At 40.9% G+C, this 27207-nt stretch overlaps 1 protein-coding gene across 2 annotated transcripts; it reads left to right on the forward strand.

Annotated features, from left to right (window-relative positions):
- Positions 1 to 466: 466 nt before the first annotated feature.
- On the forward strand, positions 467 to 25871 carry qtrt1 (queuine tRNA-ribosyltransferase 1; the record flags this gene model as incomplete). Of its 2 annotated transcripts, XM_084328194.1 has the most annotated exons (9): positions 467 to 757; positions 2047 to 2115; positions 5200 to 5338; positions 6731 to 6925; positions 12359 to 12497; positions 13135 to 13210; positions 18999 to 19108; positions 21414 to 21498; positions 24398 to 25871. In XM_084328194.1, the coding sequence occupies 9 exons, from the start codon at positions 467 to 469 to the stop codon at positions 24548 to 24550; spliced, it is 1257 nt and encodes a 418-aa protein (XP_084184320.1). In that variant the 3' UTR covers positions 24551 to 25871. The 2 variants fall into 2 exon arrangements, with proteins under 2 accessions (XP_084184320.1, XP_084184321.1); XM_084328195.1 differs by lacking the exon at positions 13135 to 13210 and having other exon boundaries at positions 24398 to 24532.
- Positions 25872 to 27207: the final 1336 nt, after the last annotated feature.

Below are 27207 nucleotides of genomic sequence, written 5' to 3' on the forward strand. Positions count from 1 at the left end.
ACTAATGGTGAATTGAAGTGTCAATCACACGTCGGTCCACTGCACTTCCGCGTTACATGGAGCTCGTGATGGGGAGGGGGGGAAGAGGGGAAGAGAACGCGGAGGGGGGGTACAATTAATGAATGTTGATTAGAGCCTTGACGTAAGTGGTTGTAACTACCATCAAGGTACTTCTTACGTCAATGCTCTAAAATCAACATTCATTCACGCGCTCCCTTTCCCCCCTCCCCCCGTGCTCTCCCATGAGCTCAAAATACCGGAAGTGTTGTGGTGGAGCTATACAACGCGTGATTTCCCTCCCGTAGCCTATGTTTGCGAAGACGCTCTCTGATTGGCTAGCGTACAAGGCGGAAAAGACCCTTTGGCGCTAAACCAATCAGAGAGGGTCTTCGCTGTACGCGGCTAGCCAATCAGAGAGCGTCTTCGTAAACATAGGCTACGGGAGAAAAATCACCACTATGGCAACATGGCTGCGCCCACAGTGCATGGAGCTCACACAGTCAGCTCTGAAACAACAAACATGTCTTTAAAGAAAGCGCTTCCCACGCTTTCTCCACTAACTCTGCGAATTGTTGCTGAATGTTCAGTGACCAAGGCGAGAGCTTGTGATCTTGTACTGCCACACGCCACCGTCAGCACGCCCGTGTTCATGCCGGTGGGCACGCAGGGGACTCTGAAGGGGATCACTGTGGACCAGTTGGATGCTCTCGGATGTAAAATATGTCTCGGCAACACTTACCACTTAGGCATGCGACCGGTAGGTGAACATGAACACCGAATGATCAATGTGATCGCTCCTTCTGAACTCTGAACTCCATGTATATTTAATATTCCAAATGGGGGACCCTGATGTAAACAAGACGAAAGTCTTTCTCTGGTCTGCATCCCCTTACAATTGTGTGTATTGAGCTGTACTGTATTGTACCCATTCTGCAATCTGTTAATAAAGTTTTCAATCAATCAATTCAATCAATCAATCAATTTCTCTCCCACCCACCCACCCCCTCCTAATGTACAGTCCCCTCCCCATCATATGTATAATACTCTGTCAGGATCTATGGGTAACAGTACTGTATATTTGCATATCGTATATGTCACAAAATAATGCAACAGTACTAAATACCTGTATGTCATGTATGTCCCTATGCCAGAAATGTCGTGTATGTTGCGTATGTCATAAATGTCACTATGAATTGAAAATGGGGGACCCTGATGTAAACAAGACACACGTCTTTCTCTGGTCTGCATCCCCTTAACAATTGTGTGTATTGAGCCGTACTGTATTGTACCCATTCTGCAATCTGTTAAATAAAGTTTTCATTCATTCATTCATTGCCTTCAGGGCTCTCTTACCCCATACTGTACTAATATACTCAATTTACACCTACCTACTGCTTTCACTGTCTATAACTGCCCTACACTGTAATCGTTGTAATCATAACAATCACAACTACCTACCTCATAACTCTGTATGATAGCATGTACAATAGTGCTGTATATACCGTATATTTATATTTACAGCATACATCCATATCTGTCTGAATAGAATCAAGAATCAGAATCAAGAGGTGTGTATTTGTCACATACATACCAGGGCATACAGTGAAATGCGGGTGGTCATGCCCGCATTGACTGTGAAAAATACAATAATAAAAAATAGGCATAGAAAAAAAGAAAATAAGGTAAGACACAAGATATGCATGATAAAAAAAACACAATATACCTGCATATAGTCCTTCTATAGTATATACATTAGTATTACTCGGCAGTACTAATTTATATATTTTATACCCAGTTTAATCACCTGTACTTTGTATATTACTATTGCACTTTACCTTTACATTTGCGCTCTGTTTGGATGCCAAACTTATTTTTGTTGTACTGTACTTGTGCTGTATGATGACAATAAATGCTCTACTTGTTGTGTTCACAACTTCACATAGCTTTTCATATTTGAGGTCTGTCTTATCCTGTGTTTTCTTCTTCTGCTACTCGACCTAAAAGTGTTTTCTTCTTCTACTACTTCTTCTACTGCTCGACCTAAAGGGCCCTGAACTGATTGAACAAGCCGGTGGTTTGCATGGCTTCATGAACTGGAAGAGAAATCTCCTAACAGTAAGTGTTTTGTGTTCATTTCATTTCAAACCTTTATTTAAACGTGTATAGGCACAATAAATAAGCTAAGACAGTTACAAGGGGCGACAGAGGCTCGTGAGGTAGAGCAGTCATCTGGCAATCCTAAGGTTCCTGGTTCGATTCCCGCTCCTCCCGCGCAGTGTGTCGATGTGTCCTTGAGCAAGACATGTAAGCCCTAATTGCTCCCGATGAGCAGGTCTGCACCTTGCATGGTTGCCTCCGCCGTTGGTGTGTGAATGTGTGAGTGAATGGTTAAAATGTGAGTAACAAATTGTAAAGCGCTTTGGATAAAAGCGCTATATAAAAAAAGCATCCATTTACCATTTACAAGTTGACACACAGTGGTCGGAGATCATACTTTAAAAAAGAAAAAACTGTTTTTCCTAGTTCAGAGCAAACTGGAGGAACCCTAAGAACCAGCCAGTCATTTGAACGTGTAGAATAGGTTCCAAGATTCCATTCCAACTGTGTTGTGGTGTAAGAGGGAAGTTTACCAAGGACTTAAAAAATACACAAATACCAATGATAGTTAAATGCCTTTCAACCAGAGAAGGCCATCCAAGGACACAGTGGTGGGTATCGTATCTGTCACCAGTAATAAATCTCAGGGCAGAATGATAGACCGAGTCCAGAGGTTTAAGAGTTGAAGCTGCAGCATGTCTATAAATCACATCACCATCATATCCCAACATTGATAAGAAAACTGCTTCCACACTCCTCTTTCTACTAATCACAGGAAAGATATTTCTGCACAGGAGGCCACTTTTCTGTCACAGCTTGGAAGCGAGAATATCCACATGGAACTTAAATAAGAGTTACTCATCAAGCCACAAGCCAAGATATGTATACAGATTTATAAGACTGCGTAAATCCGATAGTCTTACTGCAAAAGCGGGCCAATTCTGAGCCTTTATAAGGCTGGTTACTATGACCACACAAATCCACTGTTTCATGTTAAATTATAAAATTATACAAATAATGTACAGAGCTAAAGCAATGTTACTCCCGGATGGTGTGCAAAGTTTTTTTTTAATATATGAAAGAAAATATGATTTGAGAGACATTTGTAAATGTACTGTTCAAAAAGCTAAGAAAGGGATTAAAAGGAGATGTATTTCTATTGTTGGGGTTTTTAAAGGGGAACTATCTTATAAATGGCCTTTTTGAGTGTTTAGCATTGTTTCCTAGCTATGTGAACTTATATTAATATGATCTATGTCTCTAATTCTCATATTGGCGCATTCTTCCAATTCTCCTCTCACAATATTCACCCTCACTGAACTGAGTCATTTGAAAATGTGCCCTATATGTGATGTCATAAAGACACTGCTGCATGTTAATGTTCAGGCGAACACGACGCTGCGCAGTGGTTTAGGAGCCCAGGCTCAAAACAGCTTGAGATCTTGAGGTAGAAAAATGCTGTTTTTGAGGACTTGATTAGAAATATAAAACAATGAATAAAAAAAAATATATATATATTACAGAGGTGTTCCATAGACTCACAGGAATTGTGTAAAAGTGCCCAAATAGTGAAAGAAATAGTAAAATAGTTCCCCTTTAAGAAAATTGTTTGTATAGCTATTTTTGAAGATGACAAATGTGAATAATTATTGTTTTGTTATTTTCTTTTAGAATACTGTTTTGGAGTCTTAATTTTGTTAAGCATATAGGACAGGCATGTACAGTATAAGCATTATAGGTCTGTACCTTTTCAGTCACTGCCAAATCAAAGATTGTTGAATGATTGTGCATATTGTATTGTGTGTGATGACTAAATAAAACTACTACTACTATTACTATACTCAGTGACTCTCTCAATGTTTGAACCATTTACGGTAGATATATGTACTTCATCATAACCAACGTTACTAGCATTGAGGACTAATTCAAGATTGATAAAAGCTGTTTTTCTAAACAAATCTTTTTTGGTAATGTTGCTACTAGCCGGCAAGCTGCATTATACACTTGAAGAGGTAAAAAGGTTTTGCACATTATTATGAGATGCGATATAACGTATATTATGTTAGTCCTGTCCTTGACTAAAGAAATGCTTAATAGCCATAGGACTTTGTCGACTAATTGATTAGTTGACTTCATCGACACATCTGTAAAATGAGTTTCCCACATGCAGTAATTAAGAAGGACCTCTTTAAATCTGTTGCTCACCAGATGTGCTCATTGGTTAAAAATGGACTAACAAAGTCTTGACAGACTAAGACTGAGCGATTGATTGGCTAAGAGGGCACGGCCCTAAGCGTATGTTCACGTCCATATTTTCTGTCATTTCCAGACATACAAGATAACCTACATACTTGTATAATCATCATCATCATAATAATAATAATAATAATAATAATAATAATAATAATAATAATAATAATAATAATAATAATAATAATAATAATAATAAACTATTTGTATAGCACCTTTCATACAAGAATTGCATCCAAACGTGCTTCACAGCAGTGATGTACATAAAATAGACATAGGCATAAAATGAGCATAAAATTGGCATAATTATAGATGGGCATAAAGTTAGCAGAGAATTTATATTAACACCTCCTGGAAAAACTTTAATAGATTTTTGTCATTAAAATCTATGGAGAATTTTTTTTCTTTTTTTTAACTAGTTTTCTTAGTGATTATGATAGATTTCTATAGTATAAAAGTATAAGATAGATAAAGAAAACTGTAATAAATGATGTCATACTGGAACAGACTACCACTGTATTTAACGCAGATTACAAGTAAGATCAGTTTTAAAAGTAAATTAAGTACAGCAATTGTTCAGAAATAAATCAGTTTGGACTATATATGATGTAATATTCTCTGAGGTAATGTTAAAATGTTATTCTGGTGAGAGAACCTCCGATATTCTTTGTTTTATTATTATTATTTATTTCATTTATTGATAATTGTCACTGTGTGAACGTACATCGTGTGATGGTTATATGTTATTGTGTCTTTTGTGTGGACCCCAGGAAGAACAGTTGTTGCTAAGGCAACGACTAATGGGGATCCTAAACAAACATAAACTCCTCGGCTCCTCCCTCCTCTGAACAGGACAGTGGGGGGTTTCAGATGGTCTCTCTCGTCGAACTCTCTGAGGTCACAGAGGAGGGCGTCAAGTTCAAATCCCCTTACGACAGCAAAGAGATTCTTCTAACTCCCGAGAAGTCCATCGATATACAGAACAGTCTGGGTCAGTATCAATAGTTTCGTTTTCAGTTCTGTTTTTATTTTTATTTTTTACTTTGCACAGTTTAAAAATACACAAAAATGACAAAGAAAATAAATAATATACAGTGCAGGGAGAGGCAGAAAACCCAAAGGGCTTATTTTGAATCCTAAACAATGTTCAATTTCATAGTGCATAAGAAACAGAAAAAGAATTTGACTATAAAAGTGATGGCAAACTAATAATCACAAAATATATATCATGTATGTGTGTGTATGCGTGCGTGCATAGATAACTGTAGACGATACATGGGAAGAAGTTACATAGCAGCAGTTGGTTAGACATCTCTTGTAACATTTCTATTGAGGAACAGTTTTACGCCAGGTGGGAAAAACATTCCATAATTTGGTACCCCGAAATCTTGTAGAAAATTTACCCCTGCAAGTGCGAAATTTCGGAGAATGAAGATCTGAAGATTGATCCATATTTGTCAGAATATACAGTACCTTCATATAATCCTTCTATATACCTACTTATACACCTGCATATAACCCATATAACTCTGTATACAATAATTGTATATACCATATATATATATTTATTCTTACCATATATACAGTACATCTATCCACATCGGTCTGTACATACCTGCATATAAACCTTTTTACATATCTGTAGATACTATATCTATATCTTTACATGTCCCTTACCTATTCTTACTAGTTATGCTGCTGGCCAGTATGACTTACTACCATAGTGTCTTCATACCTGTATCATATTACAGGAGACTAAAAACACACTTCTTCAATCAATATCTGAAATGAAGGGAAAAAAAACATACTGTCCTATACTACATGCACTCTTCCTACTATACTAATATATATTTACTACTATGCACTCAACACTGCAGCACCGAAGTTTCAGCACTGTTTGAACATTGTTACTCAGCTGAAAGAGTTATACCCTTCCTGCTGACTTGTCGTACAGAACTTGTAAGTCGCTTTGGATAAAACGTCAGCTAAATGACAAAATGTACATATTAATACTACAACTCTGTACATACATATGATTAGCACTATTACTCAGTAGTACTAATTGATATATTCTATATCCAGTTTAATCACCTGTACATTGTATATTATGTATTATATATATATACTATTACACTTTACTGTTACATTTGCACTCTGGTTGGAATGGAAGCCAAACCTGTTTTCGTTGTGCTGTATGATGATGACAACACATTTGAATCTAACCTGATCTAAATTGGAGTAACATGCCATTTCCATACCTAAGCCTACCATCAGATACACTGTATATCAACATTGAAAACATGCCATCTGACTGTCGTGACCTTTTCAGATGTCCCGCCAGCCTTGAAAGTCATGCTAACCGCGTTTCTTTCTGCTGACCCAGGATCAGATATTATGATGCAGCTGGACGACGTGGTCAGCAGCACGGTGACGGGACCGCGGGTGGAAGAGGCAATGCACAGATCCATCCGCTGGCTGGACCGCTGCATGGCGGCCAACAAGAACCCAGATAAACAGAACCTGTTCGCTATCATCCAGGGGGGGCTGGATCCAGAGCTACGCATGGCCTGTTTAGAGGGTAAAGTGACCGGTTTCACAGGGGTTCCCTTTAGACAGAAGAGGCGCTGCTGACCTTTCTTACAGACCATTTCAGTGTTGAAATCTAATTTCAGACGATTGTCAATAATGGAACCGAGGGGGCGCCCTCGTGGCGCATACCATAGTGCCTCGCACACCTACGCGGCCGTCCCGGGTTCGCTTCCCGCTCCCGGGGGATAATTTGTCGCATGTCTTCCCCACTCTTCTCCCGTTCACCCTCTCCTCTCTGTCGGTCATGTCTGACCAGAAAAAGCCAGAAAAGCACTAAAATAAATCTTTAAAAAAAAAAAAAATGGGGCGGCTACGTGGTGCAGTGGGCAAGGCGCTCACCACGAATACTGGAGACGCTGGGTTCGCCTGTTCGAGCCCAGCACTCCACATTGCTTTCAGTTTAGCTGGTCGTCCGTACTAATACACATTGGCAGTATTAGGGGGTGGGAAACTGATGGGTGGGGATCAGGCGTTGTGGACAGCGACTCCTACAGGTCGGTTGGTGCGCCTGCGCAGTAGAATCAGGAAGCGATGGGGGCGGCGCCCCTCCAAAGCGCAGACCCCTGACGCTGAAAGATCGCGCCGCGCAGGTGAAAAGATGCGACTGCTGTTACCTCAAGTACCGGAGGGGACTCGTGCTATGTATGACTTAGTCCACATTGCAGCCGGCTTGTGGGAGGCAAGAAACAGCGTTCGAGACAGGGGAGGGTTGAATTGGATGATACGAAATTGGGATGGGAGAAAAATAGAAAATGGGAGAAAAAAGTGGATAAAAAAAAATAATAATAATAATGGAACCGAGATATTTATAAGTGGTCACCAAATCCACTGTCTGGCCATTAATGACACTACTCAGAGGAGCTAGTGAAGATCGTCTAAAATCAATGCACATATCTTTAGTCTTTGTGACATTTAGTTGTAGAAATGCCTCTTCGCACCAGGAAACAAAGTAATCTACAACTGGGCCATGGCTGGCCTCCTCATTGTCACTCAGGAGACGAACAACTACAGAATCATCTGCAAATTTGACGATGTGACTATTAGCATGTTGACTTCCACAGTCATCATTGGTATACAGGAAATACAAGAGTGGGGAAAGAACACAACCTTGGGGTGAGCCAGTGGATGATGTTAGTACACCAGACAATTCCCCATTCACCCGTACCCTCTGGGTTCTATTTGTGAGGAAATCAGGAACTATTAAGTCTATTAAGGGGTTTATGATGATGATCTCAACACTAAGGGGTTTACCTCAACACTATGATGATCTCATAACAACAGTTGTGATTGGAGGATCAAGAAAAGAGGGCAGGGCTTGAGATAGATCAATTGTGGCTAAATGGCAATAGTACACAATTTTAAGAATTCATAATATTGTGATATACAGTATACTGTTCCGGTGCAGAACATATCAAATGGAATTTGTGAACGTGAACCACTTTCTCCTAAAGTCAGAAACGGATAACATAAGTCTTGTTGAGTCTAATAATTATTAGATGTATCTATAGATCACCTTTCCCCGTTCACACGCTCCCCGTCACCAGTTCATGCTCAGCGTATCCACATGTTCCACCTCGATGACGTCACGGGGTCGCAGGGTCAAATCGTAACTCTTTAGCCTTTTGCTTTTGGAGAGAATTGTCAAATTCACAAATGTAACTGAAGGAAGTCTTTATTTGTCATGCAGATGAACACACACATGCGAGAGGGCGACACACATAGGAACACACACACACACACGCATGAATACACACACACACGTGCATCGGGTCGTCGTCGTCGTCCCCCCCCCCCCCCACCAAGGGCAGCTGGGAGCGTGGGGCCGCACCCTGGGGACCAATCCAAGTGCTCCTGTCCGTCTTCGTCAGGGACAAGGTTAGCGGTCTGGTTCTGCATGTTTTTCCATTGGGTTTATCTCTCTCTCTCTGGAGCGGACGGGGAGAACATGCAAACTTCACACAGAGAGGCCCGGGAGATACCCCCCCACCTGGGTACCTGGCAACCCGGGAGATACCCCCCACCTGGGTACCTGGCAACCCGGGAGATACCCCCCACCTGGGTACCTGGCAACCCGGTAGATACCCCCCCACCTGGGTACTTGGCAACCTGGTCCCCAAGCGGGAATCGAACCCAGGACCTTCTTGCTGTGAGGTGACAGCGTTAACCACTACACCAAAGTGGTGTTGTTGTCCAGCAGGGGGCACTCTGTCCTCTGGACTTGTCAGTAACAATGCCCCTGTTACGGTGATAGGGAGTAGGGACACCATACGGCTGTGAGTGCCGTCCTTCGGATGAGACGCTAAACCGAGGTCCTGACTGACTCTCGGCCGTTAAAAGAACCCAGGATGCCTATCGTTCCCCGACGTTCCTGGTCAAATTCCCAATCAGGTCTCTGACATCGAGGCCACCTAATCATCCCTTCCCCTTAATTAGCTGAGCAATCCCTGTCTCCTGAGTCGTTCAGCCATTGTGTAGTGACAGTCAGTGTGAAGTGTGCCTGGTGCCAGTGTATGGCAGCCATTGAGCCTGCGTAGCCCAAGGTTTGGTGCTACCAGTGGTGGTGATGGAGGCAATTTCCACCCTACTCTGTAAAGCGCTTTGAGTCTGAGAAAAGCGATATATAAATGTAATTAATTATTATTATTATTATTATTACACCACCGTGCCACCTGTAAAGACTGTAACTCTTTGTATGTGGGCTTAGACAGCTCTCTCTTAGACCAGCTCTCTCTTAGATCAGCTCTCTCTCTTAGACCAGCTCTCTCTTAGACCAGCTCTCTCTTAGACCAGCTCTCTTAGACCAGCTCTCTCTTAGATCAGCTCTCTCTTAGATCAGCTCTCTCTTAGATCAGCTCTCTCTCTTAGATCAGCTCTCTCTCTTAGATAAGCTCTCTCTTAGACCAGCTCTCTCTTAGATCAGCTCTCTCTTAGACCAGCTCTCTCTCTTAGATCAGCTCTCTCTTAGATCAGCTCTCTCTTAGACCAGCTCTCTCTTAGACCAGCTCTCTCTTAGACCAGCTCTCTCTTAGACCAGCTCTCTCTTAGATCAGCTCTCTCTTAGACCAGCTCTCTCTCTACGACGCCTACAGCTAGTGCTGAATGCTGCTGCTCGCCTGTTGACCGGCACCAGGAAGCGGTTCTGGCCTCCCTGCACTGATTCCCTGTCAGAATTAATCTTAAGATCCTGATGTTTGTATTTTTAGATTTTAAAGGGTCAGTTGCTTCTGGATGTTCCAAAATCTAGGCTCAAATGTAAAGGTGACCGAGCCTTTGGTATGGCTGCCCCCAAGCTGTGGAACAGTTTACCTTCCCATATTAGATCTGCCCCCAACCCTAGCGATTGTTTTGTTTTATTGTTTTATTGTTTTATTGTGGATCCCCATTAGTCTACACCAAAGTGAGACTACTCTTCCTGGGGTCCAAACATTAAAAATACAAACACACACAAAAAAAGGAAAAACAATTATAAAAATATAAAACCACACACATTGAAGTACTCACAAGAAAACACCACAACGAACAAAACAGTGAATAAAAGCTCACTCAATATTCATAAGTTAGATATCACAATTCTCAACCATGAAATACAAATTACATATTCAGTCCAGATCAAAACAGATCAAAATCATATATATGATTGTAACTCATATTATAGCATAACTTTTCTCAAGTCACCGATCACCTTTATATTTCCATACTAATTTCCATAATAAGTCAATGACCGAAATGTAACTCATTATTCATGAGCGCAATTTTTAACTTTTTTTTAAACATACATTTGTTCCTTACCATAGTTATATTTCTGGGTATTTTATTCCAATAAGCAACTGCTCTATACATTACCGTCTTTTTCAGAGCATTTGTTTTTGGTAGAGGTAAAGTAAAGCATGAATCTAATGCTTGCCTTGTGCTATATCCATGTCTCATATTAGTTTTTAAGTCTTTGCTAAAGACTCACCTCTTCTCACTGGCTTTTCCTTCAGATTGAGCCGTACATGTTTCTATTCTGACTGTGCATTTTATATTGTATTTTTTATTTTTATTTTTTTTTGTTATACGTGTCGTACTGTTTGCAGTACTGTTTCTGTTTGTGTAAATTGCGCATCTTGTGTTGTATTTTTATTAGTATTCTATTTACAGTACCTTTGTCCTCTTGCAGCACTTGGCCCCTAGATCATAGAATATACTAACTCTTTAGAATTGAGATGCTATCCCCTTTTACCATTTCTTCTCTCTCTCTCTCTCTCTCTCTCTCTCTCTCTCTCTCTCTCATTCAATCATTTTATTTTGTTTCGTACATGGGGGTACAGTTCATCTTTGCACAATATCACCAACATATTTTTTTTAACATGATATACACACCATGGCCGAAAAGGAGCAGGATGAAGAAAACGTATGTTTCCTGCCCCCTTCCAAACTTCATATTTATTTTAACATAATGGTCAGCTCAAGTGCACCTTACAGCTTCATACCATATTATAATAATAATAATAATAATAATAATAATAATAATAATAATAATAATAATAATAATAATAATAATAATAATAATAATAATAATAATAATAATAATAATTACAATAATAATTACAATAATAATTATAATAATAATAATAATAATAATAATAATAATAATAATAATAATAATAATAATAATAATAATAATAATGATAATGATAATAATAATGATAATAATAATGATAATATGACCATGAATAATAATAACAATAATAACGGTAATAATAATAATAATAATAACAATAATAATAATAATTAGTGCTGTCAGGCGATTAAAAAAATTTATCTAATTAATTACAGGATTTGTAATTAATTAATCGCGTTTTAATCGCATAACCATTTTAGGCCTGATATTCTATATTCATATTTCAAATGGCATGTGTCCGGATGGCAGAATTCAGTACTGTATCTACAAAACCTTCTGTTTAATCATCTTCCCTTTATTAATTTGCTTAGATTTTTCAGGTCTGGTCAATTTTAGCATGGTGTTATTCAGTCAAAAATAAAAAAGAATTGAATTGATATTCTCATTTGGTTCAGTACAATTTACTCAAGCCTAGTAACAGACACAGTATTTCTGACACTGAGAATACATTCCCTGACATCCATAGATGTCCCTAGAATCAGATACCAAGAACATGCAAATGGACCATATTAAAAAAAAGTCTGTAAATGTGTATTCTACGTTCTTATGGAATGAATGACATAAAAAAAATATTAAGATTTAAAAAAAAATAAAAAACGTTTAAATACATTTTGAGTTAATTTTCATAACGCGATAATATGCTGTGTAATTAATTAATCTAATTAACGCGATAAACTGACAGCCCTAATAATAATATACAGCTAGATACCCAAATAAAAAAAAATATAAAAAAAGTCTCTCTCTCTCCATCCTGTGTAGAGATGACCAAGCGAGACGTGCCTGGCTTCGCCGTGGGTGGCCTGAGTGGGGGGGAGGAGAAGGACGACTTCTGGAGGATGGTCACCCTCAGCACGGACCACCTGCCAAGGCAGAAGCCTCGCTATCTCATGGGTGTCGGGTATGTCGTGTTTGTTGATCTTTTTAGTACATTTCACTATGAGAAATACATTGGTTCTGTACATTTATATATATATATATATTTACAGCATATATATATCCATATTTGTCTGAATATAATCCTTTTATATACCTACTAATACACCTGCATATAACCCATATAACTCTGTATGATCGCATGTACAATAGTGCCTTATATACCATGTGGATATATATATATATCCACATCTGTCTGTACATACCTGTATATAATCCTTTATACATATCTGTACATACTATATCTATATCTGTACATATCACTAACCTACTCTTACTAGTTACTGGCCAGTATGACTTAAATTACTACCATAGTGTCTTTATACCTGTATCGCATACATATTATTATTAATACTACACCTCTGTACATACATCTGATTAGCACTATTACTCAGTAGTACTAATGTATATATTCTATACCCAGTTTAATCTCCTGTACATTGTATATCACTATCGCACTTTACTGTTACATTTGCGTTGTGCTGTACTTGTGCTCTATGATGACACTACATTTTAATCTAATCTAATCTCAAACTAAGTGGTGGTGTGATCAACAGAAACCTCTGATGCAAACGTGTCATTTTCCCGTGTGCTGCTCACAGTTACGCCGTGGACCTGGTGGTGTGCGTCGCTCTGGGCTGCGACATGTTCGACTGCGTGTTCCCCACCCGCACAGCGGTGAGCCCCCCCCCCTCTCTCTCTCTCTCTCTCTCTCTCTCCTCTCTCTCTCTCTCTCTCTCTCTCTCTCTCTCTCTCTCTCTCTCTCTCTCTCTCTCTCTCTCTCTCCCCTCTCTCTCTCGTCTCTTGTCTCTCTATCTCTCTCTCTCTCTCCCCTCTCTCTCTCGTCTCTTGTCTCTCTATCTCTCTCTCTCTCTCTCTCTCTCTCGTCTCTTGTCTCTCTATCTCTCTCTCCCGCCCTCTCCCCCGCCTCTCTCTCCCCTCTCTCTCTCCTCTCTCCCTCCTCTCTCTCTCTCTCTCTCTCTCTCTCTCTCTCTCTCTCTCCCATATCTTGTCTCTCCCGTCTCTCTCTCTCTCTCTCCCCTCTCTCTCCTGTCTCTCTCCCGTCTCTCTCTCTCCCACCTCTCTCTCCCCTCTCTCTCTCCTCTCTCTCTCCCTCTCTCTCCCTCTCTCTCTCTCCTCTCTCTCTCTCTCTCTCTCTCTCTCTCTCTCTCTCTCTCTCTCTCTCTCGTCTCTCTCTCCCCTCTCTCTCTCTCCTCTCTCTCTCCCCTCTCTCTCTCCCCTCTCTCTCCCCTCTCTCTCTCTCCCCTCTCTCTCCCCTCTCTCTCTCCCCTCTCTCTCCCCTCTCTCTCTCCTCTCTCTCCTCTCTCTCTCCTCTCTCTCTCTCTTGTCTCTCTCTCCCCTCTCTCTCTCCCTCTCTCTATCCCCTCTCTCTCTTGTCTCTCTCCATCTCTCTCTATCCCCTCTCTCTCCCCTCTCTCTCTCTCTCTCTCTCTCTCTTTCTCTCTCTCTCGTCTCTCTCTCCCGTCTCTCTCTCCCCTCTCTCTCTCTCCCCTCTCTCTCTCTCGTATCTCTCTCCCCTCTCTCTCTCCCGTCTCTCTCTCCTCTCTCTCTCTCCCCTCTCTCTCTCTCTCCTCTCTCTCCTCTCTCTCTCTCCCCTCTCTCTCTCTCCTCTCTCTCCTCTCTCTCTCTCCCCTCTCTCTCTCCCCTCTCTCTCATCTCACTGCTGTGTCTCTCTTCACTGACATTTACTTCTAGCATAGTCTCTCTTCGCTGACATTTAATCATTTGATGATGCGCCGATCTTAACAAAAGGTTTCAGGTCTGCTGCACACGGAACAGAAGAGAGACTGCTTTTCATTAAGACCGATGCTTAGTTTTCTCACCGCCTCTACTAATGAGAATGAAGTGGATGTTTCAGACCTTTTTGAAACTATGAATTATGGCAGTCGCCAGCGCATTGGAGTGACTGAGTGCTGTGCACAGGACATGTTTCTTAAGATAAGATATTCCTTTATTGATCCCTTGGGGGCCATAGCAGCATGGGGGAGGGGAGGTACAGGTATGGGCAGGGTAATAGTATACATTAATAATATAGTCACTAGAATTTGATCTGAATATACAAATATGAGACAAAATAAACAGTGTAAACAATATAATCAACTCTGAATATGAGGAAAAATAAACAGTGTAAAGTTTAAACAAAGGTGCAGATGAGGGTCTGTATGCCCTATCGGTTTTATTTTACGCTGACTGTATTAAAGTAATTTTTTCGTGTCGTGTTCTGTTCAGCCCACTTCTGATATAGTATGCCGCTGATATGAGACGCTAAACCGAGGTCCTGACTGAATTCGGTCGTTAAAAGAACCCAGGACGCCTATCGTAAAGAGTAGGGGGTTCCCCGACGTTCCTGGCCAATCAGGTCTCTGACATCAAGGCCACCTAATCATCCCTTCCCCATAATTGGCTGGTATCGATCCCTGTCTCCTGAGCCGTTCAGCCATTGTGTAGTCAGTGTGATGTGTGCCGGGTGCCGCTGTATGGCAGCCATTGAGCCTGCGTAGCCCAAGGTTGGGTGCTACCAGTGGTGGTGAAGGAGGCAATTTCCACCCTACATTGTAAAGCGTGTTGAGTGTCTAGAAAAACGATTATATAAAATGCTATTAATTATTATTATTATTATTATTATTATTATTATTATTATTATTATTATTATTATTATTATTATTATTATAGATCTGATATAGACTCTTTGAATACAAGGCTTGGTTAGAAAAAAATAAAGAATAGAGAACTGGTACACTTAACACATTCATGGCCATTTGGATCCGTCTAAAATCACTGTAGACGGCCAGCATTTCTAAACAGACTTGCATAGTCCGTGGGGCTGTTTGTAGAGCTAAATCTATACTTTATAGTATTGCTATCTGTCCATTCTCATTGTCAATTGAGACCATAAACCATCCCTTCAAAATGGCTTAAAGAAATAATTTTTTCATCAATACGTTCTCATTTTATAGCGTCTTGAATATAAGCGGTATAAGGGATTTCGGCTGGGATATTTCCTGGAACGCGAGATACAGGGCTAATAGCTACTAACGTTAAATCCAATGGCATTTCGGATATACAGAAGCTACAGTTAAAACTCAAACTGCATATGATCGGTATGATGGTCCACCACAAATGCATGAAAGGGGGGGGCGGGGGACGTCGTTTCTGATGATTGATTACCAATAACCGCGTTAGCCTCATTAGCCTCATTCGTTGATCAGGTGGATGGCTATCAAAACAAGCCCTGATCAGCATGTAATTTACGTGAAAAAGATCTTACCGTGGGGGGCCGGTTGGATCCCCCAGAGCATTTCTCAGTTATCGATCGCCATCTGGTAGATCGATATGTCCATTGGCTGATGATATATTCCTTTACTGCATAGTGAATTCGGCGTCGCAAAAGGTATTCCAAGCTACAGGCTGCACATCCAGAATCCAGCTAACTGGAAACTCCATTGAAAGTCAAAAAAAGAGTGCACCGTTCTGCCACAGGGCACACTGCATTATCGAGACAGCGCCCCTAAGAGGATCTGGCCGGTAATGCACTTTTCAGAATTCGAAGAGGAGGGTAGATCTGCAGTGCAGCTCGGTGACATAGAGTAGGTTAATACAATGGAATAAAAGCCAAAACAACCTTGCCACGGACATGTCCGTGGTTGGTCCTCAACCGTTGGATTCGAAACACGGATTTATACGTGGCCGGCCCTGAATGTGTTAAAAAACAACAACAACAACAACAACAGCACTTTTGCTTACCAGTATTACACATTAAAAACACACAAGGGGAATTAACTTGCATATTAAAGGAGCACTTCACCAAAAAACAATGCTGATAAATTTAGCTCATTTTTCATTTTCAAACCTGTATTTCAACTTGTAAGACATTTACAGCGACGACAAGCTTACAAAACAAGACACAGTTTGTCAGCAATTTCATACATAGACACAATGAATAAGAATAAACAATAAAAAATCAGCTGAGACCGTTACAAGTCGACACACGGTGGTCAGAGATCATACTTTTAAATACAGCAGAAGAAGGAAGAAGCTTCAGCTTCAGAGTCAGTCGGAGAACATTCCAGGTGTTGGAAGCATCAAAGGAAGAAGCTGTTTTTCTTAGTTCAGAGTAGGGATGTTCGATATTGGCTTTTTTTACCAATACCGATATACCGATATTGTCCAACTCTTAATTTCCGATACCGATATCAACCGATACCGATATATGCAGGGTTCCCCCCCCCCCCCCCCCCCCCCCAAAAAACGGAGTAATTTCAGGTAATTAACATTACATATCTCTTGTCGTGTAATTAACACAACATTATGCACACTTTGGCAATAAATAGAATAATAATTGGTTCTTACTTGCTTGCCTGGGTAAATAAAGGTTAAATAAATGTAAAAAGAATTTATATATATAACCGATACCGATATTTTCCGATATCACATTTTTATGCCAATATCGGCCGATAATATCGGTAGGCCGATAATATCGGACATCCCTAGTTCAGAGCAAACCGGAGAAACCCTGAGAAGAACCAACCACGCATAATCTCACACACATCCAAATATTCTATACAGTTTTGCATACATTAATTTAGTTTGACAGTTATTTAGGGTTAAATGGTTCTGATTGGGGACATTGAGCCCTTGTGTTGTGTTAATTACAGCATGATAAGGTAGCGGTCCCCGTATGACGTCAACCTGTCAAACTAAACAAATGTGTGCAAAACTGTTTGGCGTTTTTGGATGTGTGTGTGAGAGCATGCGCAAAATAAATCGACGTTGTTTCTCGGCGAATTGTCCCTTTAACAGCCTACCGCAGCACTTGCCAGGTCGTCATGGGGACGAAGGCGAGGTAAGCCACTACATGTGGGCCGTCATGCGTTGTGTTTAAGTTTCTGTTTGTTTATCCGCACAATGAAACAAAGGGAAAATAACAAAGCGACTTAATGAAACAAAATGTGCAGCAGGTGAGATAAAAAGAAAATTATAAAAAAAAAAAATAGGTTTATAAAGGTATCTCACTCGCTAATACACAAGACAAACAATAATAAAAGGAACGACTGAAACATTCCCCTTTCTGTGTCTTCATCCTCTTGGACGTGTGCCAAGACAATAAAGACTCAAGTGATGTGTTGTTATTGCTTTTCCTCGCTCTCCTTATGATTCTCCTCACGGGTCTCCCTTTCGCTTTATTTCTCCGGTCACTCGCTCACTTAGGCTGTGATCACACTGGACGCCTTTTTGAACGAACGCACTGGCGCCTTTTCTTCCCTATTGTTTTCAATGGGGATGTCCGATATTATCTGCCGACCGATATTATCGGCCGATATCGGCAGTAATATCGCTATCGGTAAAAAAAAACAATAACAATATATATATATATTTTTTTTTAACCTTTATTTACCCAGGCAAGCAAGTAAGAACCAATTCTTATTTTATTTATTGTCAAAAGTATGCATGTTGGTTTAATTCAACAACAAGAGATATGTAATGTTAATTTTTACTTTTTTAATGATCATATTTTGCACAGATAATGCTTACATTTAGAAAGCCTTTTGAATGCATGCAGTGAAATTATTAGTTACCTGAAATTATTCCGTTTTTTGGGGGGGGAACCCTGCATATATCGGTATCGGTTGATATCGATATCGGTATCGGTATCGGAAATTAAGAGTTGGACAATATCGGAATATCGGTATCGGTAAAAAAGCCAATATCGAGCATCCCTAGTTTTCAATGGTTTTGTCACGACAGGAGCTCATCTCCTCCAAACTACACGTCTTGCGGTTTTGAAGCTGAAGATAAAGAGAGCACACCATCGTCAACGTTACCTTCTTGTCAAATCAACCTTAGATTAGATTAGATTAGATTAGAATGTATTGTCATACAGCGCAAGTACAGCGAAAATAAGTTTGGCATTCAACCCGAGTGCAAATGTAACAGTAAAGTGCGATAGTAATATACAATGTACAGGTGATTAAACTGGGTATAAAATATATAAATTTGTACTACTTGAGTAATAGTGCTCATCAGATGTATGTACAGAGTTGTAGCATTAATATGTACAGTGATAAAGACACTACGGTAGTAGTCATACTGGCCAGCAGCGTAACTAGTAAGAGTATTATATATTCTTTATATATTTTATACCCAGTTTCACCTGTACATTGTATATTACTATTGCACTTTACTGTTACATTTGCACTCTGGTTGGATGACAAACTTCTTTTCCTTGTACTGTACTTGTGCTGTATGATGACAACACCTTTGAATGTAATCTAATTGAATCTAGTGGCACTTTGTGTAAGACCAGTTTGTGTAAGACCAGTTTGTGTAAGACCAGTTTGTGTAACACCAGATACTCGATGACACCGCGTGTCCTTGTCCTGGGATCTGGGAGGACGGTGTTCTGACAGCGTTTGTGTCTGATGTTAATCTTCCTGTTTGCCCCCAGAGGTTTGGCTCCGCTCTGGTCCCGTGGGGGTCGGTCCAGGTCAAACACAAGCAATATTCCAAGGACTTCCAGCCGATTGACCCAGACTGCCAGTGCCCCACCTGCAAGAGGTAAAGGGAGGTGAAACCGGAGACTCTGGGCTCTGGCCGAGGGGGTGGATGTTAGGCTTGTTTGTTTAAGCATTGTCAGGGTTTTCCTCTAGGCGTCTATGTCTTGGGGAAGACTTTTTCTCCCAACAATGGAGCAGGATTAACAATATAAAGCAGGAGATGCTCACAATGTCAATGTGAATCGCAACCCTATTTGTACATGTTTAGACACTATTTCTTTGTACATGTTTAGATACTATCTATACATGTTTAGACACTTTCTACATGTTTAGACACTATTTATACATGTTTAAATACTATTTATAAATGTGTGGACACTATTTATACATGTTTAAATACGATTTATAAATGTGTGGACACTATTTATACATGTTTAAACACGATTTATAAATGTGTGGACACTATTTATACATGTTTAAATACTATTTATAAATGTGTGGACACTATTTATACATGTTTAAATACTATTTATAAATGTGTGGACACTATTTATACATGTTTAAATACTATTTATAAATGTGTGGACACTATTTATACATGTTTAAACATGATTTATACATGTTTATACAATATTTATACATGGTTTGACACTATTTATACATGTTATTCACCACTATTTATACATGTTTAGATATTATTTATACATATTTAGACACTATTTATACATGTTTAGACACCACTATTTATACATGTTTAAACACTTTATACATGTTTAAATACTATTTATACATGTTTGGACACTATTTATACATGTTTAGATGCTATATTTATACATGTTATTCACCACTATTTATACATGTTTAGATATTATTTATACATATTTAGACACTATTTCTGCATGTTTAGACACCACTATTTATACATGTTTAAACACTTTACACATGTTTAAATACTATTTATACATATTTAGACACTATTTCTGCATGTTTAGACACCACTATTTCTGCATGACTACTTCATCAGGGGGGTGAAATACTACGGGACAAGATTTGATGATATTGATGGTTTCCCCTCCACCTGTGCAGCCCTTGTGCAATCATACAACAAATCCACTTCACTGTAACAGCAAAAGAATATGAACCGGTTCAGGTCGCAGATATGACACAGGGAAGAAGACGATATCAAATTAATGTCGGTCACGTTTGCTTTTGTGAATCCTAGCGAAAAAGCTTTACGGCACGTTGCTGTGATTGATTGATTGATTGAACATTTTATTAACAGATTGCAGAATGGGTACAATACAGTACAGCTCAACACAGTACACACAATGCAGACCAGAGAAAGACTCGTCTTGTTTACATCAGGGTCCCCCATTTTCAATTCATCATAACATTTATGACATATACACAACATACAAATATACAATACTGTTTATTTACAGACAGAGTTTCTAAAAGAGAATATATACATTTGAGGGGGAAGAAACTGTACATTGGAGGGGGTTGGGTGGGGGGGGGGGGGGTTGGACATTTGTACGCGGAAGTAATTTCCACGGCGTTAAGTGGCAGCTGGTGTAAACATTCAAACCCTCCGCACACGACCCCCCCCCCCCCCCCCCCCCCCCCGGGTGCGCGCGCTCGGTCAGAGTGCACACCTGATTGCTCTGAGTCAGAGTGCACTCCGAACGCTCCGAGAGAGACGGCCACGCTCCAAACAGCGGAACCCTGACGCTGCACGAGTTGTGTGTTCTGGTGCTCGGTGGGCCCCGATGTAAACACAAGCCCGCCGTTCGGACGTGTATGGGGGGGGAAAAAGCACCACCTGTCATTAACGACAGAATGTTAACCCTTTACTATCACACAACCGACGGTCGGCGTGAAAGTGAAAGGGGTTAACCGGCTGTCGTGTGGCAGTGAAAGGGTTAACCTTCTGTGAATTGTCGTGTTTCGGTAGTGTGGCAGTGAAAGGGTTAAAACTATATTTTAATGACGGAAATCTATTAAAAAAAATGTATATATATATATATATAGAGATTTGAATGATGATCGATTTTAATATATTACAATCTCCTTTTTTCATAGATTTTAATGACAGAAATATATTACACATTTTCCAGGAGGTTTTGATATCAATTCTCTGTGCTCATTTTATGCCTGCGTATTATAATTATGCCAATTTCTTGCCTATATCTATTTTGTGTCTATACGTCACTGCTGTGAAGCACGTTGGGCTGCACCTCTTGTATGAAAGGTGCTATATTACAAATACAATTTATTATTATTATTATTATTATTATTATTATTATTTTTACTAACATATAACCAGGAAACTGTCGATTACAGTATATGAAAATGGTGTGTTTCAGGCACAGTAGGGCGTACCTGCACGCCCTGTTCAAGAGTGACACCGCTGCCATGCATCACGTCACCATCCACAACATCGCCTACCAGGTCAGTACGCAGTGGAACTGAGAGGCTACTGTAGAGAAACTACACGTACTTAAGATATGATCAGATAAGATATTCCTTTATTGATCCCCTTGGGGAAATGTGGGGCGTCATAGCAGCATGGGGGAGGTATGGTTATGGGCAGGGTAATAGTAGAAAGACATAAATATAGGCAATACAATTAGACCTGAATATAATAATATGAGAACAAATAGTGTAAACAATATAATTAACTCTGAATATAAAAATGTGAGAGAAATAAACAGTGTAAACAAAGGTGCAGACTAGTATGCCCTATTGGTTATATTATATGTTATGATAAATATAGGCAATCAAATATTTGAATCTGAATATATATATTATGAGTAAAGGTATACAGTATACACAAGGTGCAGTATACACAAGGTGCCCTAACTGGCATGATATGTGTCATACGTTGTAGTCTGTGCAAGTTTTAGATTTAAAAAATCCAAACTACCAGAATGTGTAAGAAAACAGAAACTATAATCCTTGACTCCAAAAAGTAACGGAAAGGAAGATTTACTTGTAAGTATTTTATTGTTTTATTGTTGAGTCCAAATCGGCTAGCAACACTGATATATTCTATGCACGCCTTGCCTGAGGCAATTCTGTATTTGTGTAATGACTATACCAAGCAAATATCAACACATTCCTCACAGGCGTTGCCACTGAAATACTGAATAAAGATAAGATATTCCTTTATTGATCCCCTTGTGGAAATTCAGTTGTCATAGCAGCATGGGGGAGGGGAGGTACAGGTATGGGCAGGGTAATAGTAGAAAGACATAAACATAGGCAATAGAATTAGATCTCTGAATATGAAAAGTCAGAAAACTAAGAAACAAAATCAAATTAAAAGAGGTTGAAATCAGAATGAGGATCGTGTTCCTGTGCACATGAAGTAATTTTTATGTTTCTTGATAAACAAATTAAATATAAAATTGTCAAAATATCACCATAAATGTAAAATGGCATTGACAAAAATCGAATAAAACTGAAGAGAAATCTATGATTGGTTGCCGATATATTCTTCAGATAATGAGCACTGAAACCACATAGTAATCTGGTTGTCATGCTCCTCCTCTGATTCCACATCGTCGCTGCTTGTTTGTTTTCTGCGTTCTGGCTTAGTGAAACCGTTACACTGGTAAATATCCGCCCCATTAAATCCTTTTAATGCCTTCAAATCACACCATTCTCAGCCGGCGTAGAGACGATGTGTTTCTTTTGCAACATCAAAGGACTTGCATCCTAAAATGAGTTCTAAAACCTAGTCTTCATAGAAATTGGTTCCTACATGCAAAACTCCCAACAATGAGAAATAGTAAAGTATATTTAATGAGGTTGATGTTTATCTTAGTTTTTTTTTTTTAAGGACAGCCCGCACGTACTTTGATAATTTGTACACTCATGCTATTATTTGATGAATAATGCCACTGGCCCTTAGCTGCCAGAGATGTACCCGTCCTGCTGACTTATTGTTCACAATCTGTGAGTAGCTTTGGATAAAAGTGTCGGCTGAATGACTAAATAGTTGATTGTAATTTGCTAAATAAAAGGAGATGGCTAAGCGGCTGGGTGGCGCAGCGGACATTGCGCTCGTCACCAACGCATGAGACACCGGTATCGAATCCGGCTGTCAGCATTGCCTCCGGCTTGGGCCGGCCGTCATACTAACTCAATTGGCAGAGTTAGCGGGTGGGAAGTCGATGGGTGGCAATCTGGACGTTGTAAACAGCGACTCCTACAGGTCGGTCAGGGCGCCTGCACAGCAGAGACAGGAAAATGGCGGGGGCAGTGTGAGCCTCCTACACGTTACTCCTCGCCAATGAGAGTCCGCACTGGCAGGTGAAAAGATGTGACTGGCTGCCTCCACATGTATCGGAGGGGACATGCGATGGGCTTCTATCCTCCCTACGACCGACCAGTGGGGGGCACATGCGAGCAACGATCAAGACAGGGGAGGGGAGAATTGGCACGGCTAAATTGGGATGGGAGAAAAAAATTGAAAAATGGAGGAGAAAAAGTGGATGATAAAAAAAAGGAGATGGGTGCACCAGAATTTCCATCTGTAGTTCTAGACCGTAAACGAATGGGTACAATACAGTCGTATAATAAAAGTACAAAGAATACAAAATACAAGAATACAGTCATCCTCCTCACCCCCTCCCCCCTCCTGCCCTCTGGCCACCCCTCCTACCCGCTGGCCACCCCTCCCTCCCTCCTTGCCCTCTGGCCACCCCTCCTACCCGCTGGCCACCCCTCCCTCCCTCCTTGCCCTCTGGCCACCCCTCCTACCCGCTGGCCACCCCTCCCTCCCTCCTGCCCTCTGGCCACCCCTCCTACCCGCTGGCCACCCCTCCCTCCCTCCTGCCCTCTGTCCACCCCTCCGCCCTCCCTCCTGCCACCCCTCCTACCCTCTGGCCACCCCTCCTACCCTCTGGCCACCCCTCCTACCCTCTGGCCACCCCTCCCTCCCTCCTGCCACCCCTCCTACCCTCTGGCCACCCCTCCTACCCTCTGGCCACCCCTCCTACCCTCTGTCCACCCCTCCCCCTATCTCCTGCCACCCCTCCTACCCGCTGGCCACCCCTCCCTCCCTCCTGCCCTCTGGCCACCCCTCCCTCCCTCCTGCCCTCCTGCCACCCCTCCTACCCGCTGTCCACCCCTCCGCCCTCCCTCCTACCCGCTGTCCACCCCTCCGCCCTCCCTCCTGCCACCCCTCCTACCCTCCTGCCACCCCTCCTACCCTCCTGCCACCCCTCCTCCCTGCACTCTCCTCCACCCTACAATAAAAAAACACAACACATTGTATCAAATACAACAACAATAATGTTCCTCTTTGACTTAATAAAAGTGACGACGTGTCTGTGTTCCCCAGCTCTCCCTGATGCTCTCCGTGAGACAGAGCATCGTCGAAGGACGGTTCCCTGAGTTTGTGAGGACGTTCATGAAGAGACTGTACCCCTCGAGGGCACAGTACCCCAGCTGGGCGGTGGACGCCCTCGCCTCGGTCAACATCACACTGGAGTAGAACCGGGGACCCGATCTCTGTACGTTACTTATTTGGGGGCGACAGTGGCTCAGGAGGTAGAGCAGTCGTCTGGGTAATCGGAACGGATCCCGGGTTCGATTCCGGCTTCTCTCAGCAGCGTGTTATTACGAAACCTAGCCGCATTTCTCGGAGACGCTCTCTGATTGGCCACTGACGCGTTTGCCCAATTCGTGACGAGCTGTCCTGTGTCTTTGCCCATTTCCACGTCAAACAGCCTGCAAAACTACCTGGCGTTCTATCGCCACGCTCTAAGACAAACTCTAACCTTAACCAACTTCGAAAGAGCGCCTAAGCTTAACCAGTGTAGAAACAGGCGTCGGCCAATCAGAGAGCGTCTCCGAGAAATGCGGCTAGGTTTCGTAATCACGCCTCTCTAGCACTGTCCAAGTGTCCTTGAGCTTTTAACCCCTAGTTGCTCCCGATGAGCAGTTTGGCACCTTTGCATGGTCGCCTTCGCCGTCGGCGTGTGAACGTGTGAGTGAACGTGTGATCGTGTGAATGTGTGAGGCATAAGTTGTAAAGCGCTTTGGATAAAAGCTGTTATATAAATGGAGTCCATTTACCATTTTTTTTTTACGTTATTAAAACCTGTTTTTATAATATGCTTTTTATGAACTTTCTCCTGGGAAAAAAAACACGCTTTTGTATAATGTAACAACTGGTCTTTTGGAAACGATCTCTTTTATATTCATCCTCTGAAAACGGCCCCCTGAGTGCTGCGCGTCGCGGTGCTGTGTTACTGCACGGATGGGGCTTTCAAACCCAGTGAATATCTCCCCCGTTGTCGTGTGATGTTTTTGTTACCTCGTTCACAGAAGGTGGACAACCTGCTCAAAGTGCTCTATTCTTCCTGCTGTTCAACATCGTTGTACTTCTTTTTTTTTTTTTTTTTTTTTTTGTATTTTGAGGCTTGTTATCTCTAGGCTATATTTGTCAAGAATGCAAAGCTAACCCACCGAGCAGTTTTTAGTCTATTAGACGGCGACTAAAAGACGTCTATTATTATGGTCCGTAGCCGTCTATAGGCTAAAACCGGGCTAAATTTGGTTTAAAAGTCGTCTAGAATAGATAACACCTGCCGTTGTGTGTCAATGTCATTTCAATGGCTATAAATTGAAATATATACGTCTAAATTATGTTTAATCAACGGCTAATCTGTGATATAGTACTCTACTAAACGTTCACCTTTAATCCAAATTAACCAGATGTTAGCCTAGAAGACAACGCTCAGTTTCAAAACGTGACATCTCATCAGAATGTGTGTAGAGTAGAGTAGACGTCTCACGTTTTGAAATCGAGATAGTTGTACATCTTACACGTTGACGGTTATTTGTGTCATATTATAAATATGTAATAAATTAAACAAACGACAAGGCTCTAATCTACATTCATTCTTTTTATCCCCCTGTGCTCTCTTGCCCCCCCCCCTCCACGAGCTCCATGTAACGCGGATGTGCAGTTTATGTCAATATTCCATTGTACAGTTTTGCTTGTACAGTTGTACAGTGTCTGCACAGATGAACTCCTCAAGTGACCACTAGAGGGCGAAATACACATAAACAGATGGACGCGTGTGGACAGAGTGAAGAAGCTGACGGAGACACGGGAGATCAAAGTGAGGAAAAGACATGGCAGCCGTCTATAAAAGCAGCTTTGTGTGTGTTTGATCATTTTGGCATATTATGAAAATGAGAAACAGTGGCAGGCAGTCAGTCGAAAGTCATCTTTCCACGCGTATATCCAGACGATACTGAGTCATCGGTATTTCATATTCAAAACCAAACAATTAAGATCACAATGGATTTCATATTTGAGATGAAAGATATATATTGAATGATCAAATATGAAATGATGGAAATCCATTGTGTTATTTGTTTGGTTGTCATCTCTGTATACGTTCTTTTTGCGTGGAGTTTACAGAAGTGCTCATTGATCAAATACTTATAATTGCACTTGATTAATATTAATCCATAAGTAAATTTGAATGTTTCTGTTTTCTCAAGCATTAGAATTTCAATCCGAGCTCTTGTGACCAGATACTTCACACAATTATGAATTATTTGGCTGCACTTATTCATATATAGACTAACTAGTCGCGGGTAAACCGTGACATCAAGGATTCGTCTGTAAAGCATCACCGAAGATGTCGAGGGAGTAGATTTCTGTACAAATTTGGTCGGTGAATAATCCAATTAAGATTAATGAGCGCCGAATATACATGATTCGTATTTGAATTCATGATTATACAAGACTACCTTTGCTTCACAAGCCTTGTAAAATTGTGCCAAGTGGGGATATATGCACAACTAAAGGGCTGAACCCTGCAAATTAATTGGATGTGTTCGCATGCATATTTCAGCAGTCTCCAAAATAATAATAATAATGTGAAAATTGACGCCTTTACATTGATCAATATACATTTGAATGTGGATAATTTAATAGTTGATCATCTTTCAAGTTTACTGATGGAATTAGCGGCTAATGCTGCAGCACAGATCTTGATTATATATGAATTTGGCTGAATTTCCCTCTGGATTAATGAAGTACTATTTTTAATTTTGGACTGAAAACGGAAAAAAATGCTTCTGACAACACTGACAGAATGCTCGCATTGAAGATGTGCGTCCCCGTCCAAT

The sequence above is a fragment of the Notolepis coatsorum genome, assembly GCF_963971535.1.
Source record: "Notolepis coatsorum genome assembly, chromosome: 14".
In the NCBI taxonomy this organism is placed as follows: Eukaryota; Metazoa; Chordata; class Actinopteri; order Aulopiformes; family Paralepididae; genus Notolepis; species Notolepis coatsorum.